Source organism: Artemia sp. Qi Xiang Cuo, chromosome 15 (assembly GCF_049724085.1).
Source record: "Artemia sp. Qi Xiang Cuo chromosome 15, ASM4972408v1, whole genome shotgun sequence".
Lineage (NCBI taxonomy): Eukaryota > Metazoa > Arthropoda > Branchiopoda > Anostraca > Artemiidae > Artemia > Artemia sp. Qi Xiang Cuo.
The window spans coordinates 44,884,466-44,900,536 of record NC_142808.1 but is presented as its reverse complement, the minus strand read 5'-3'; the positions used below and the strand labels follow the sequence as shown (position 1 = coordinate 44,900,536).

Here is a 16,071-nt window from a genome sequence, read left to right as displayed (position 1 = left end):
ACAAAATGATTTTAATGTGTCGAATTCCTTTAAGAATCGCTAACTTACTAAGAAAAGCTTTTAACAATTGTTTTGGACGTGTTGAAGCGTCAGATAAGTAGAGTAAAAGAAACAGTACAGTAACAGTAGGGATGTCGTGCTGAATTTTTAATTTGGTTTGAAAAAATCAAGTCAGAACCCAAAAACACTCGAGACTTGGTTTAAAAAAAAATCTGCTTAAATTAATATCTTTAGTAACTTAGAGAAATTTCCTCACCGTATTGGCTCTCGGCTGGATTTGGTCGCACCTCTCCGCCCACTACGGTCGGCAGGTCGAACTTTTGTTCAACGTAATTCCATATCGGGTTTACTGGGATTTGTTTTTTTCTTTAATGTGATTTGTATAGATTATAACAATGTTCATGGTTCCAGTATTATTTTAGGAAATTCCAAGTTTCTAATATCGATAGTTTTGTTTTTAATAAGGGCAACTATAACTGCTCTCCAGCTATTTTGCTTGCAAAAGACAAAATTTTGGATTTAATTTAAGAAAGTTTAAGTATTTCTTTTAATAGATCTTAAATCTAGTATTGTCATTATCGCTAACCAAAGTAAATTAAGCGAAATCACTTTTAAAAATCGTATATTAAATAAAGAAGAAAAGAAAAATATTGAAATAGATAATGCAACATTAAGGGATTTGAAACACTTGTTTTGAAGCTACACAATGTATCAATAAACGCTGAACTCCTTCTCATAAAGTCTTGAATGATCTTTTTGGAATACCCGGATATTGCTAATATTATTCATATTATTAGATGTGTATTACTAACATAATATGTGTTTGTTATGTGTTTGCTTTTGTTCATGTTTGCTGTGTTTGCTTGGTCGAGTCTTTATTTAAACTATTCCAGCAATTTGCCTCTCAATTACTTGGACTATCTGTCTTGGCTTTTCTCTGTCTACAATTAACCATATCTTGATGCAACCTACTGCAAAATACTTGATAACTTCAATTCAAAATCAACGGACTGAAGTTATCAAGTGAAATTATTGAAGTTAATTGAACTTGAATTGAAGAATTGAACTTGAATTGAAGTTGTCAAGTATTTTGCAGTAGGTTGCATAGGTTGCATCAAGATATGGCTAATTGTAAACAGAGAAAAGCCGAGTCGTTTGATAAGATGTTTATTACAAAAAGATTTATTGATATATTTTTAAGTCTACCCCCTAAACTAAAACAATTCTATCGAATGCTGGTATTTTATTGCACAGTTTACGTTATAATACATTCCATTTTTGATGTATTATATTAAATATTATAATACATATATTTACAAAATGCTAATTAATTTTAATCATTAATGAATATATTCGTTATATATAAAATTTTGAATTACTAATAAATTTAATTAATAATTATTTAATTAATTCAAAAAAATGAATAAGAAAAATAGAGCGAGTTTCTAATTTGGTTGTTACCTTTATTTGCCAGTTAAGACTATCTACTACACTAATCAACACGGGGCTAACTGGTAAAAAGAAATGTTATAAGTAAACGTTTATTAACTTGTAAAGCGAATTAGTAAACTAATTAGCTGATAAGTGAACCATATTAGTTTAGCATTTAAAAATCGTGCCAAGAAGTGACGAAGTTGATCAGTTTTTGGATAGTAGTTACAAAAAGATTATTAATTATCTCTGATGAGATAATTTGCTTTGAATATCTTTTATATTTTACTTCATATATTTATTAATTATTGTATTTATGATAATTTAATTTTCAATGTATTCTATTTTTATTTTATAAATGATGTAATATATGTTTATGTGTTGTATTATACATATATTTATAAAATGTTAATTAATTATAATTATTAATTAATATATTTATTAAATATGAAATTAATATGTTTTATATATGAAAACTTATAATGTATTAAAGACGAATTTATGTATTTCTAGGCTGAGGCTCGTGCTGAATTTGCCGAACGTTCCGTTCAAAAGCTTCAAAAGGAGGTCGACCGACTCGAAGGTAAAAATAAAATTTTACATAAAACTTTTTCTTTTAGTTTGATATTGTGCTGCTATTGGTTTTTATGACCAGTCAAAAATATTTAGCCTTTTTCCTCTATTTAGCTTTCTATGTGAGGTAACCAAGATACCACTTTATGGGGAGAGAGATTTGAGGGAAACTGGATTTATTTAAGAAGTTGCCCCAAATTAGGCCTATAAGTTTTATTTTTCGATGTTCAGAAGAAATTTTTTATATCTTGTTGCTCCTATTTTGAACTCCCCACCTCGGCTACAACTTGTGATCTTTCAACGTTTATTTTCAGGCCAAGCTGACTTGGTGAACTTTTGAACCTTAAGTGTGCGTGTCACCCCCACCGTCCCCTCCCTGAAATGGTATCCTTGGTTATTTATTTATTTATAATAATGATATAGAAGTTGTAATATTAGAATTGTGGTTAAAGGCTGTGATCCTTGCGAAAATCTTTGCCATTGAAATGCCGAGGATTTACACACACCTTCCCCCTCTCCCCTTACTTTTAGCGTGCTGCTCTTTGATATACATGTATTCTACCTAATAAATAGGATAAATATGTTTATGTAGGGTCGATGTGTTGGTATCTATTCTATGTGAAGAAAAATTACCAGATATTTGTTTGTTTTGTTTCATTTAGTAATTATTATTATTTTTTTTTTTTAGCTCTATTTCCACGAACTTAGTACAGTGAACATTTGATTGTATTTTTTTGTGGCATCTCAAAGGTTAAGAGTAGAAGTGGTTGCTGCTAGATTCCCCACCCCCTGCTAAGAACCCTTTTTCCCTTTTTGGCTGGAATAATCCAAAAGGCATTATGGGAAATTCTTTTTAAAATTTTCTCGAGCCAGCTTTATTGATTGGACCAATCCGCCGTCTCTTACCTTAATTACCTTAGTAGCAATATTCAGAAAAATTTCGTTTTCTAAAAATAGTTTTTTTCGTTTTTCTTGCTTACAGAAGTAAATAGAAAATAGAGCTTTTTTGTCAGGGAATCAAAATTTTAAGAATCCCTAAAGGCAATCTTCCGTTTCTAAAGAATTGCTGGTACTTGTATAATATAGCCCCTACCTAATATTCTTCTAATATGTTTCTCTGACGCTCAATCCTAATGAAATATACCTAAATATAATAGAAATTAATACTTTGGAAACAAATTTGGGCAATATATTTGCACATTGGGGGGGGGGGGGGGTAAAGTACAGCGGGTCTGCATGCCTAATGTGTTGGTACAATTTTTCTGAATATTATGTAGTAAGAATTGTTTTCTAACTTAACATTGTCCAAAGACTTTACCCCCCCCCCGCTTAATATGCAAGTATATAACCCAAATTATATATTTTCCATTTACTCTGTCAATTCGCTTTGTCTTGTCTCACTCAAAGCTGAAAGAAACTAACGAAAAAAACTCAGTTCTATAATGCGTCAATGAATGAACAACTTGAGTGGTAGCGGCTATATCATACAAGTACGGAATTTTTTCTTGATAAGAGTAAAAAATAAAAAAATTAAAAAAAATCATTAATCTTTTGATTATTTTTAATCTCTCATGTTGGAGCTGTAATGCTATCATATAAAATTTTTGTTGTCTAATATACTGCCTTTTAGATTGCTCCCTTGGTACCCTTTAAAGTTGCCACTTGTGAAATAATATTTCCCGACCTTTTGTTTTCTTGACCTTGAGTTTTACCTTGTGTACTAACATTCCTAGCTAAGCGTTCCCCTGGTTTGATAATGTTAAAAAGCTCTGAAAACCATCTTGAACCATCTTGACCATCTTGACATCTTGACTGTAGACAGAGACCATCAGAGACTCTTGACAAGTGACGAGGAAGGGGTGTCCGCAAGTCATTCCCTGATTCTTTTTAGATTCAATAATGACAATATAATCCTTTAATATCATATAATCCTTTTATACAATATATAATCCTTTACCATTATATTTTTTAATATTTTAAATATTCAAAGTTTTGTTTATGCACAAATTTATGTCCGGCAATATTTATGTGGGCATGAGCCCATGTTTTCGCTCCTGTCCGTGTTTAGAAGAAATAAAGAATGAGGCTAAAGGTGCTTTCATACTACACTGTATAACCTTTCACACTGGCATAACTTATCGTTACGTAATGTAATCTTATGGAGTAAATTTTTGTCCGTAACGTGGGCAGTTCTAAGTAGACTCTAGCTCTATATAGAATTTTGTGTTAGGAAGTTTTTGTTACGTTATGGAATAGTCATTATCAAATTTCTAGATGGAAGATCAATGCATTTGATTATAAATTAATAAACTTTTGGTAGAAAACCTTTCATGCTTGATCAGAGCTTACTGCTTCATTTCACACTTTTAATCTTGGAAAATTGATTTGAAATTTTTGAAATATGAAAATTCAAACTTGAATTTTTAATTTTTGATGGATCTTAGACGACGATACTGATGGTTTTATGGCATATCCAGGATTTTTTGGGGGAAGGGGTCTGCAAAAAAACGTTACAAAACCCATAAAAAATTAGTTTATATGTATTTTTTTTACTTTATTACATATCGGACAGAAATGTTGGGGGGGGGGGGGGTAAACCGGGTATCCCCCTGGATACGGCCGCTTGACCTATTGTGAATAGACTTGTTTAAGCGTAAAAGATTATGCTTAAGCACTTAGCGTTGAAAATTGTGTACGTAACCTGACATCATCTCAATTCTGATGTTATTTTTGTTACCCTTTGACGGGCAATAAAATAAAGGGCACTTAAGCTTTTATGTCTGCCTAGGATTTTATTCGGGGGAGGGGTCTGCATAAAAAAAAACTTTAGAACGTTATCAAATTTGTTTATATACATTTTTCTTACTTGTTTGCGAGTCAGACAAATTTTTTTTTTTTTGGGGGGGGGTTAAACCAGGTACTCCCCAAGATACGGCCTCTCCACCTATCGTGAAAAGTTTTGTTTAAGTGTGAAAGATTATGCTTCACGTACCCACTTAGCGTTGAAAATTACGTGAGAGTGTATCAATCCCAATGTTAGTTTTGTTGCCCTTCAAGGGCAACAAAATAAAGGGCACCTAAGCTTTTATGTCTATGCATGGCCTTTGTTCCTCTTTTTCCTGCATGCTTATAACCCTGTGATTTTTCCACTTACCTATAGACGATTTGTTGGGAGAGCGAGAGAAAAATAGACGTCTACAAGAGGAGATGGAGTCCACCTTACAAGATATTCAAAATATGTAAAGCCATTGCCATACCATTGAGTCCATAAGTTCATGATTCTTAAGGTATATAAATTGGGTTCGGTTGGCTTGCTTGCACTACCTTGGAGGGAAGATTGAGTTTATTGGAGGTGGCAGAGTGTGCGTAAATTGAGATTAATGATAATTTATTTTTGACTCGCATCCTACAAAAATATATGGCACTCGTGGAATGATTAAAAGGGCCAGAACCAAAACTAAACATTGTATAAAACTAAACATCAATTATAATGTAAAAAGTAAACACGTAAATAAATTTAAATAAAATAGTTAACTTATAAAAAAAGAAACATCAATTGTAAAGCAGACAATTAAAAGTATCTGGGGAAAATGTTGAGACTGACATTGCGGAATATAGGTAGCAAAAACTGGGTAGCGGATAAGGGTAAAGTTTTTGGAACTATTTCGGGCTTAAAAGGAATTAAGAAGTGTTAGTGCAACTGACAATGTTGTATTGCTCAGCAGAACAAGAAACATAAAAAAATTGATTTCAATTGATTAAACTTTTAAATTCAATTAATATCCAAATTATTTAGGCTAAACCTGATATTTTCTGAAAGGAGTAAGATTTATAGTTTTTAATCTGCTTTTGTTGATTACAAAATAGTTGGGGCTCTGCAGAAAAATATTATGAAAAAATATACAACTATTATACGCCTTTGGCAACGGTGACTTCTTTATTTTTGATCAAATGTACAGCCAGAGTAGATAAAAAGAAGAGATCCAAATTTGGCGGCACTGACATTTATTTTTTGCCAAACGTAAAGGCAGAGTAGATAAAAATAAGATATCCAAATTTGGCAACACTGATTTTTTTATTTTTTGTCAAATGTAAAGGCAGAGTAGATAAAAAGAAAAGATCCAAGGATTAATGTGATAAAAGTGGCGTCTAGGTTTTTATAATTGTCTTAGTAATTGCAAGGTAATTCCATATATTTTTAGTGAATATACAAAAAACTGCTAGTTAAAAAGATATACACCTATTACACCCTTTCGGTAACAATGACTTCTTTATTTTTGGCCAAAATATAAAGGCAGAATGGATAAAAATAAAATATCCAAAAATTGATGCAATAAGTATTTTGTCTAGGTTTTTATTATTAATTTTGTATTTACAAAGCAATTATATTCATTTTTAATTGTATTTAAAAAATTTAATCGGAAAAAATTAAATGTAAAACAAGTACTGAATAAATTATAATGCTTACGTTTACCTTCGAAAAACTAATATGAATTACAAAATAACTAATTTAATTTATTTATACTTAAATAAAATAAAAAAGTTAATGATAAATTTTGTTAGATTACACTTGATAATGGTAGATACTTTTAGATTACAAAAATTCGATAGGAGACAAATCTCGGTTCCGAATGAAAACTCATCATTGATTTAGTTCTATTATCAAATGATTTAACAATCATTAGTATAATTGTAATATAAAACCCAATATTAGACAAGCCTTCAGTCATTCGAATTTCAGTCAGTCAAAGTGAATTTCGAAAGAATTTTCCAGTTTTGGTCCGTTTTGGTACTTGCCTGAAATTTATGCCTTATTTGTGCTATTACCAGATTTATGACGGAAAAGGGAATTTTCTAAAACATATAAGGAGGTTTAAATTGCAAATAGTTTAAGCTTTTATATGAGATATAAATTAGTATAAAAAACAGATAGGTAATAAAAATAATATTTGTGTAAATTAAACCGTCACGTTTACTTTAAAACCTTACTGTATTGAAATAGTGACAACCTTGTAATTTGTAATTAGTCGTTTGGAAACTCAACATAACTTGAAATACCACTAATACAAATAAGTGAAGTTCGATAGAATTTGCCGTTTTTGGCCTTGTTTGAAATATATACCTTCTTTGCTTTTTGACTAGATTTATAATTTTAAAGGGAATTGTCCAAAATATATAAGGAGTGTTAAATTGCAAATAGTCAAGCTTTCATATCATATATAAATTAGAAAAAAAAAACAAGTAATAAAAATAATATAAATTTAAATTAACGTATCAGTTATATATATATATATATATATATATATATATATATATATATATATATATATATATATATATATATATATATATATATATGTGTGTGTGTGTAAAGAATACAAGATGAGTTAAATGGAAAACAGTTTGATTTTTAATATCAGGTACAAATTAATATAAATAAAAATTAATGTATAAGATTCATACTAAGATCTTACTTTATTAAAACCATGAAACAACACCTTAAAATTTTATTAAGCTTTGATTAGGAAATATTATTGTCGAGATCTGGGCCCATTGCCCTACCCATGGTAGCGTGATAGCGTGCCTTACCAGCTATCATGTGCTTTCCAAGACTAGTAGATGGCTCGGCTGAGATTAGCCCCTACTGTATAATTTATATAAGTCAAATGGAATTCAATTTTTTTTTTATCTGTGTTTTTACTATTTATTTGTAGGAGGCAGGGGGTAATTCAAAAAGCCCTATGTAACATTTGCTTCTCAAACAGAGTTTCTTGTCTCAATTTTTAAACTCAGTACCCCAATTGATCATTTTAATTCGTCTTCCAGATTATTAGGTTGCTCTTTATTAGGCTCCCTTTTTTTTTTTTTTGTGGTTTAATTTAACTAATTAAGTTTAATTTGACCTAATCTTATTAGGCTTTTAAAAAATCTATAACTTTTTTTCTTAAATATCTCATTTTCTTGGGTAGAAAATTGAATTATGCAATATCGCTTTTATTATATTTATAAAACCAGATAAAATCTTTTGTATATAAACAATCGGTTGTTGATAAAAATGAAAGAATAACAAAAAAGACAAACTTTAGTTTTTTGTTGTCAGTAAAATTTACGCGTTATTATGTTTTGAAAAATTACGTTTTCAATTATCATAGCTTAACTAAAATGAAAAGAAAGTATTTTTATTTTGTGACCGTTCGAATATTGCTTTGCACGAAACACAATAGTATGTAGTAACCCCATCTATTCAAAAGCAAATTTTAAACTGTGATTGAAACGACTATTTAAATATTCTGCCAAAGAATAGAGATTTAGCTGCCTATTATTTTAATATTAATCATATCCAGAGTTGTTAACCATATGAACAATATATTTTGTATTATTTTGTTGTTCAATATGTAATGCACGATCAGATTCGGTCCAAAGAATAAATTTTATTCCAATTTTCCCTCCAAGGATGAGCTGAGCCTATGATCAAAATTGACACACTTTGCATCGCCTTTTATAATGTATAAGCAAGAGTGGCTTTGATTTAAGTTTGGTGGCTTTTGGTTATGGTTTTTGTATACGGTGGTATAAATGTGCTTCTTTTGGGGATTAAAACCCTGCTTATTCTTTTGTAGTATTTGTAGGGGGTGACGCAAAAGAACATAACTAATAACTTCTAGCTAAGTACAAAGCCAGTTTAGTCTTAAATGATTTAGTGTATATGTTTCTATTAATTGTTTCACTACAAACTTACCAAAGAGTATGGACCACTTTTAAGAGTGAATACTGGCGCTAATGAAAAGAAAAATCGTCAACGCCATCTTGTGTTTGGTATTTTTTCCAGCTTCGTAATGGCGCTTTTTTCCGAAGCTGAGTTTAGACGTTTATTACTACATTTATTTTGGCAAGAAAATGTCAAGAATCGCCAAACGATAGATGGCGTTACTTTTTGCCTACACTAGCGCCAGTAACTTCGAAAATTGCAGCTTCGATTTGGAGGGAATGGAAAGACACTTTTAGCATTGGACACATTTGATCCAGATGCATCTATTCACAAAGCCAGAATTATAAAATTATTTTTACTTTTCTTACAGAAGGATCTAAACTTCCAAAACAACCGGAAAATTTATTTAATTTTTCCTGTTTCCAGGGTATTTTTCAATCTAACTAAAATACAAAATAAATTTGAAAAACTTAATTCGGTAGGTGTAATAAATTGAAACATTTAAGTTGTGAGACTGTAGAGAAATAGAATGTAAAATTTGTATTGGGAACAAAAAACCTAAACAAGTGTGGCCTCCATCAAAATTTGATGCCTTTTAGTGATGAGTATTGTCTACAATTGAGCTTATTTCTGGTAAGAATGTTGATAGTAATTTAAGCTATTTTTTTCACCTGCTTTTTCTTGTTTATCCTTCATATGCTTCATGTTTATATTTAACGCTATGCTAATTATAATATATTAGATAGGCCTCTATATAATTTCTTTTAGATTGAATAAATAGAAATATGGGTTTCATTAGGGACTGGCAACTGCCACTGTAAGGTTCTAAAAATTACTTATTAAAATTTAGCCCAAATATAGAGGGCAGACGTTACTGCCATCTATATTTTATGTAGTTTGTGTGTAGACTTCAGATGCTGTTTAAAAGAGTGGGAAACAAAACTGCTAACTACATTCCAGGAAAAAACAGGAAAACACATAAATTGCATATAAAGTAATGATATATAAATTATTAATTATATTATATATAGTAATCTCTATAAATAAATTACATATGTAATTCAATTACATATAAAATTATTTAAATTTTGAGGAAAAAAAGTAGAAAACTTGGGATTTCAGGAAGGGCCCCCTTGTATATATTCTTACTGTTTTACTTACCTGAAACTGGGGAAACTCTGTAAAATCTGTATATTTGTGTACAGGGGTTATTCACGTAAGTCATTGAGTGAATGATCATATATGTCATTAAGTTTGGTTACTATCCAACACTGGCTAGTGTATTTTTTTTTCTGTTTTGCTTATTTCGGCCTAACAATTCTTATGCCAAATTTGCTTATGAGCTGACACCTTTATAACTTTAAGGGTAATATTTATTAATCTATTTAATGAATATTTTCTATTTAATGAATGTTCCACTTTTTTTATCCTTCATTTTCTCCCCTCAAAACCACTGTGGTAAAACCTCAGTGAAGGCCCCAATTATGTCTACATTCAGTCCTTTCATAGAGCCCTTTTGAGCCCATATAGTTATCTGCTCTCCACTATGGATCTGTGACTCATTGAATTACCAAAGACAGTGATAGTGAAATCTGACTGTTTGATGGTTAAGTGGCAACTTGCACCACCATGCCTCTTTTATAAATTAAGGATAGTTTCAATTTTTAAGGAATAAGCTCTCCATATGAAGTTATACAGTTTTTAGTAGCATTGAGCGCCAAATTTGAAAATAAGAACCATGGGTAAAAAATGAGTAAAAAATTAAATACGACACGAAACAGCTAAGAATGTATATCTTTCCTTTGATGGTTTAGTTGTCTTTGGGGGTCAACAGATTGCTAGTGTTTGAATTTTTAGAGACGAAAATTATTGCCAATATAGCGAATTAGTTTTGCTTTTTTATTCTGACGCTCTAACATGGCAACACTGATGAAAATGTGATATGGCTCTAAAAACTTCATGACTTGAAACAGCAAAGAAAGCCCTTAGAAAATAATTTTCAGGAGGGAATAGATCTAAGATGGAGCCAGGGGGTATTTTTATTTTTAAACTTTGATGTCCTTGGTACTTGAAGAAGTTGCTACATGTCGCCATTTTGATTATTTCTGAATCGAAATCCAGTATCGACGAATGCGCTCTTGCAAAAAAGGATTCAAATATTGTCGCCCTCTCCTTTTGGGTAGAAGACACAAAAGAAATTGAAAAGTGTCACGTAAAAATTTGCCGTTTTATATTTTTCATTGTAGCTAAATTCCGGGATCTTGTTGTGCTCAAAGAGGGTGTTGCTAAATAGTTATCTCAGACCTTTCAACCCAGGGTCGTAACCGGGATTTTAGTCGAGAGGGGGGGGGGGCTTATAGAAAAGATCATTCCAGTGGATATGTATTATGTGTTTTACACGTAGTACATGTATCATTGCTACTTTTGAAAGAGTCGGGGAAAAGTCCGGGGTGGGGGTGTTATCAGGAGGATTTAAACCAGGTAACCCCCCACCAAGGACGTATCTAAGATTTTTGTTTGGGGAGGGGGTTTTACAATAAGATCTTTGCAAAACGTAACAAAAATTGGTTTTAATATATATTTGCTAATTTTTTTACGGATCAGACAGATATTTGAAGGGGGGGTCAAACCTACAGATCCCCACAGCCCCTCCCATGGATTCGGCTTGACCTCCACCCCCCTGTATACGACAATATTTCAGCCTACTTGTTTTTGAAAAAAAACTCATTGGAGAGAAAAAGACCCATTTCCTCCCAAATTGAACTATCTGTGTATGGATTTTGTCCCCAACATGATTGTTAAATATATAAAAAAGAGGAACATTTGTTCAATTGTTTCTTGATTCAGAATATGAAGCTCTAGACAAATTTTGCATAAGTCTATTCTTATTACACCACTATTATTGCGATTTCCTTTTACTGTATTGCTCTTTCTATTTTTAATTTTATTTTCCTATTGAATTTATTTCTTTCCTTTTTTCCCCTATCTTTAACCCTATCTCTATTTATTTCTTTTCTCCAGACGAACTTGTTTTGGAGAAGGAAAGATACAAAGCTATTTGTGGCGAGGTCGACAACACCTTCACAGAAATGGCAGCTTATTAAATTCCCATTATGTACCTCTTTTTTTTCTTCGCTTTATGTGAGAAGTCTCGAGCATAGAATTATAGAGGAATGGAATAGGTTGATAGTTCTTTTTATATGTCACAATTGTTTATTATGCTAAAAAAGACCTTTAATAAATGCTGCTAGAGTAAGGTAACTTTACAAAATAATTTTTTCAATTATTTTTCAGATTGTTTTTTGAAAATAATTTAAGCATTTTTTTCAAAATAATTTGCTATGACTTTAGCTACATTGGTATTTAATCTCTGTTCTTCCTTTTTTAATAATTTTTTATGAAATTCCTGATTTTTAGTTTTTTTGTTTATAAAAGTAAGAAATTCGTAGAGTATCTTTTTCATGGCAGAATTTTCGAAACGCAGACACTATCATGCCACCTAGACCTGATGTCCTGTAGTGGCGCATTGGGTTTGACCATAGCTTGGTAATAGGACCCAGAGATCGAATCCTGCTGTAACAACATACTGCAGGGCCAACGCAGGGACCTTATTAGTCAAGAAGCGTTGTTAATCCGATAACTTACTTACCTAGACCTGATAATTACCAGGCTCAGACTACCTCCTCCATAACCTCGTCCAACCTCCTCCATCATAAGTGGCTGACTTCTGTCAAAAGTTACGAACAGAGGCAATTAAATTTGGCAATGTGATGTTTTAATATGGGAACCCAAACCCCTTGCCTTTTCTTTGATGAAGTGGTTAAACCTTTTCTAAAGTTACTTACAGCGGCAATTAAATTTAGATAATTGTGACATATTTCAGATAGTATTCTTTTGTTTCATAGCTTACAGTCCGTCTATAAAGATGTCCAGTCTGTTTTTTGTAAAGTAAAGTTTTTGTATCAGTAAACAAATATAATCAATCCTTCAAACAATTTCGCTGACATTCATTCATGCTTTGATGAAGGGCTCTCCGCACTGCTGCAAGAATGCAGATATGGCATAAAAAATTCTCCAACTTTGTCCCTTGTGAGTTCCCTATTTTTCTGAGCCACCTTAGAGTGTATTATGTGGCGTCAATTTGTGTTACTGCAGTTGAATACCTGCTTCATTTGTGGGCTTTTTCCTAGAGGGCCGCCACCTTTTATATTTAGTATAATTTATTATGCATCCATTTGTATTTCAAAAGTGGGATACCAGTGGTGTGCTCAAAGTTTATTGGAAGCTACAGTAATCACTGTGGCCAAATATGGCTCCGAAAAGCGGGCGCTTTAATAGGCCGAGGAATGTTTGTTAAATGTTTTCTAGATTAGTTATCTTTCAAATCCAGGGTTTTAGCTACTTGCTTGGCTTACCCTATAAGTTGTACGAAAAAATGTGGATCGATTCCGCTTTCTTGGGCTATTATCGACGAAAAATCAGAATGGCTGGGTCACGTTTTTGGATGAAGGATAACAGGTTGCCAAAGATTATAATTTCAACCATCCACCAGGTGGCTACTAGCAGGATTAGCAGGTCGTCACTGAACGGGGTGGGAACTGTGTTGCCACCCGATGGAACTAAAAATCACTAGATTTTAATGATTTATGTGCTGATTTAGTGATTTTTTTGTTTAGGCAATATAAAAAATCACTAGAAATAGTTATAAATCATTAGGGGGGTCGCAACCCTGGACAGGAAGAGGTTATAACATAGGATTTAAAGGAAATTGGAACTTCATGGAAAGGGCCAAAGAGTAAAGCTTTGAAGAGGCCGAGGAAGTGGAGGAGTGTGCACAGCCGTGTTAGCCTCATGTGGCTAAGTGCTGCAGCAGCTGTTGGTTGCAATATTAGTTCTGTCAAAGCAAGTCCTATTTGAAGTTTTCTATAGAACGTCTTATTTAGTTTTATTCTCTTAGGTATTACAAATCAGATAAGTATATGAACAGTTTTAGCTAGCCTTAGGAGACTTCAGCAAAATTAGTGATACCCGTGGTATCCAAGATATTAGTAAGACTGTTTAAGTTGCTGCTTGACTTATGATACATAAAAAACAGTACATTAAACTGATTATATATTAATTAGCAAGAACTAAACTTGAGCTGCCCCGTTCTTTTAATATTAAGTATAAAGAAAAGGGCTGTTTGCCTCCTTACACTTGTCCCCGTTTCGTCAGCGGCAACTGTCAACGATATTGTTTGAAAGGTTGTTTATATTTCTTCTTTTTTGTGACTAACCGTTCAATTACATTGATGCCAAAGTGATCCCTTTTTTCGGCATTTGTTCTTTTAAAATTCTAATTTGACTACTTTTGGCTAGTTTTAGCTAATGTTTGGCATTTTGTTGTTTCAATTGGTGAACATTGGCATCAGTGTTCTAATAATTTCTTAGTGGTGTTTCTTAATATTTTAATTTTTTCTTCTGCTGCGTTGCAACAGACGAACTTGTCTCAGAGAAGGAGCGATTCAAGTCAATCTGTGGCGAGTTGGATGCTACATTCAGCGAGATGTCGGCATACTAAATTAATATTCATAGACATGTCCGGTTTTCTTCTTTTCTTTTTTCTGTTGCATGAGCTAGATTTAGTTCCGGATCACTCTCGGTTTTTTGTGTGAATATGATTGCCCAGTAGCAGAAAAAGAGTATTCCTTTCAAGCAAAAATTAAGAGTTTAACTATAATTTTCAGGCTAAACTGACAAGCGTTATTTTTGAAGTTTTCGAATTTTCGTATAGTGAAAATGATTGCCTAAATGTAGAAAAAGACGCTTGAAATACTCTCAAGCCCAAGTTAATAGCGTTGACTATAATTGAGTTGCCAAACTAGCTTGTTCTACTTTTTGAACTTTTCGAGTTTTAGCATCAAAATAGATCTTTCTTTTATTTTGTTTGCCAGATTTTTATTTTTTTTGGCAAACTAGTTAGCTCTACTTTTTGAAGCTTTAACATCAAAATAGATCTTTTTTTAATTCTTTTTGCCAAACAATTTTTTTTATTATTTGCCACACTGGTTAGGTCTACTTTTTAAAAATTTCGAGTTTTAGCATCAAAATAATCTCTTTTTATTGTTAAATTCGTGGTGCCAGGTAAAATTTAAATATCTGATTTGCCGCTAGTCTTTTACATCGCTCCATCACTTGGTAAATAAAAACACCTTGTCGGGTAGTTAGCCCAACAAAAGTCGACAAGCTCCAAATGCCTCGGATGGGGGACCGAGCCGAACCTCAGCATTGGAGGTGGTGCCTCAGCATTGGTTGTACCTATGCCTGGTTTGGAACGAAGTATTTTTATAATACCTCCCACCATTCTAATTTTGACCATTTTAACTTCGTGTATTTGCATAAAGGATGAATTTCAATTCATAAATTTCGCTTTAAAAATTTCGCCAAAAAAAAACTAAAATAAGATTTAATTGAGAGCTTAGTTTTTTACACCCAAATTATCAAAATTCCTATTAAAGTGTACTTAAGGGTCCTTACAAATGTATCTATCTTAAGATTTTTAGAAAATAATCAGAAGCATTTTTGGGTCCATTTTCTCGATTGTTTCATTCGGGTTCTCGATAACAAAAAAATATCCATTTTGTTTGTATCTTTTCACCATTATTTCATTTTGGTAATCAATTTAGCACCCGAACCTTTAAGTTGTTTTTATCATCCATTTGTCTGTAAATTTCTGTTAAACATTTTCTGTGGATTTTGAAAATAAAGCTAACAGGTGGCCGATATTAGCTCCTAAAGTTTGACGAAATTTAAGTCACAGACCAATGGTGTGTGATGCAGATGTCCAACTGAATCAATTTTTAGCCACCGATAAATTTGGTGCTTTTTCGTCTCTGTCTTTGTTTTCTTCCAAAAATGTGTTCATGAACGTTGCATATTAAAAGCAAGCTTACAAAAAAAAATAAATACAAAAGATATTTAAAGAGAATTCTAAATATCTTGTTAAATAATCATAAATTTTCTTGTTATCAGTTTTAATCTTATGATCCATAAATAAATATTGATTAACAAACATGAACGTTGGGATAAGCTTATTATTTAACAAACATGGCAACGCTGTCAATCCAAAATACAGCACCATCAACGCTACTTGTTAAAAGTAGGTTTATTCAAAACGTTAAATCTTTACAAAATAAATTTAAGAAAATAAAAAATCTTGTTAAATCATCATAAGTTTTCTTATTATCAGTTTTAATCTTATGATCCTTTAATAAAATGTTGTTTAATGAACGTGATTTTTGTGAAACCAGTACCATCATCACGAATAGCTTCAAGCCACGTATGTCCAACAGGCCAATTGAACATGTGTATTATATACCT

At 31.9% G+C, this 16,071-nt stretch overlaps 1 protein-coding gene across 24 annotated transcripts in view; it reads left to right on the top strand.

Annotated features, from left to right (window-relative positions):
• LOC148943725 (tropomyosin) overlaps positions 1-16,071 on the top strand; it is a 123,479-nt gene that overhangs the window by 94,810 nt on the left and 12,598 nt on the right. For 8 of the 24 annotated variants that reach the window (XM_089101588.1, XM_089101578.1, XM_089101597.1 and 5 more), the window contains 2 exons: positions 1,945-2,014; positions 11,735-11,828. In XM_089101588.1, coding sequence (XP_088957714.1) covers positions 1,945-2,014; positions 11,735-11,817 — 153 coding nt within the window. In that variant the 3' untranslated portion in view covers positions 11,818-11,828. Of the gene's footprint in view, positions 1-1,944; positions 2,015-5,164; positions 5,292-11,734; positions 11,829-14,189; positions 14,291-16,071 lie in introns of all 24 variants that reach the window. The other 16 variants (XM_089101590.1, XM_089101586.1, XM_089101598.1 and 13 more) reach the window with 3 other exon arrangements.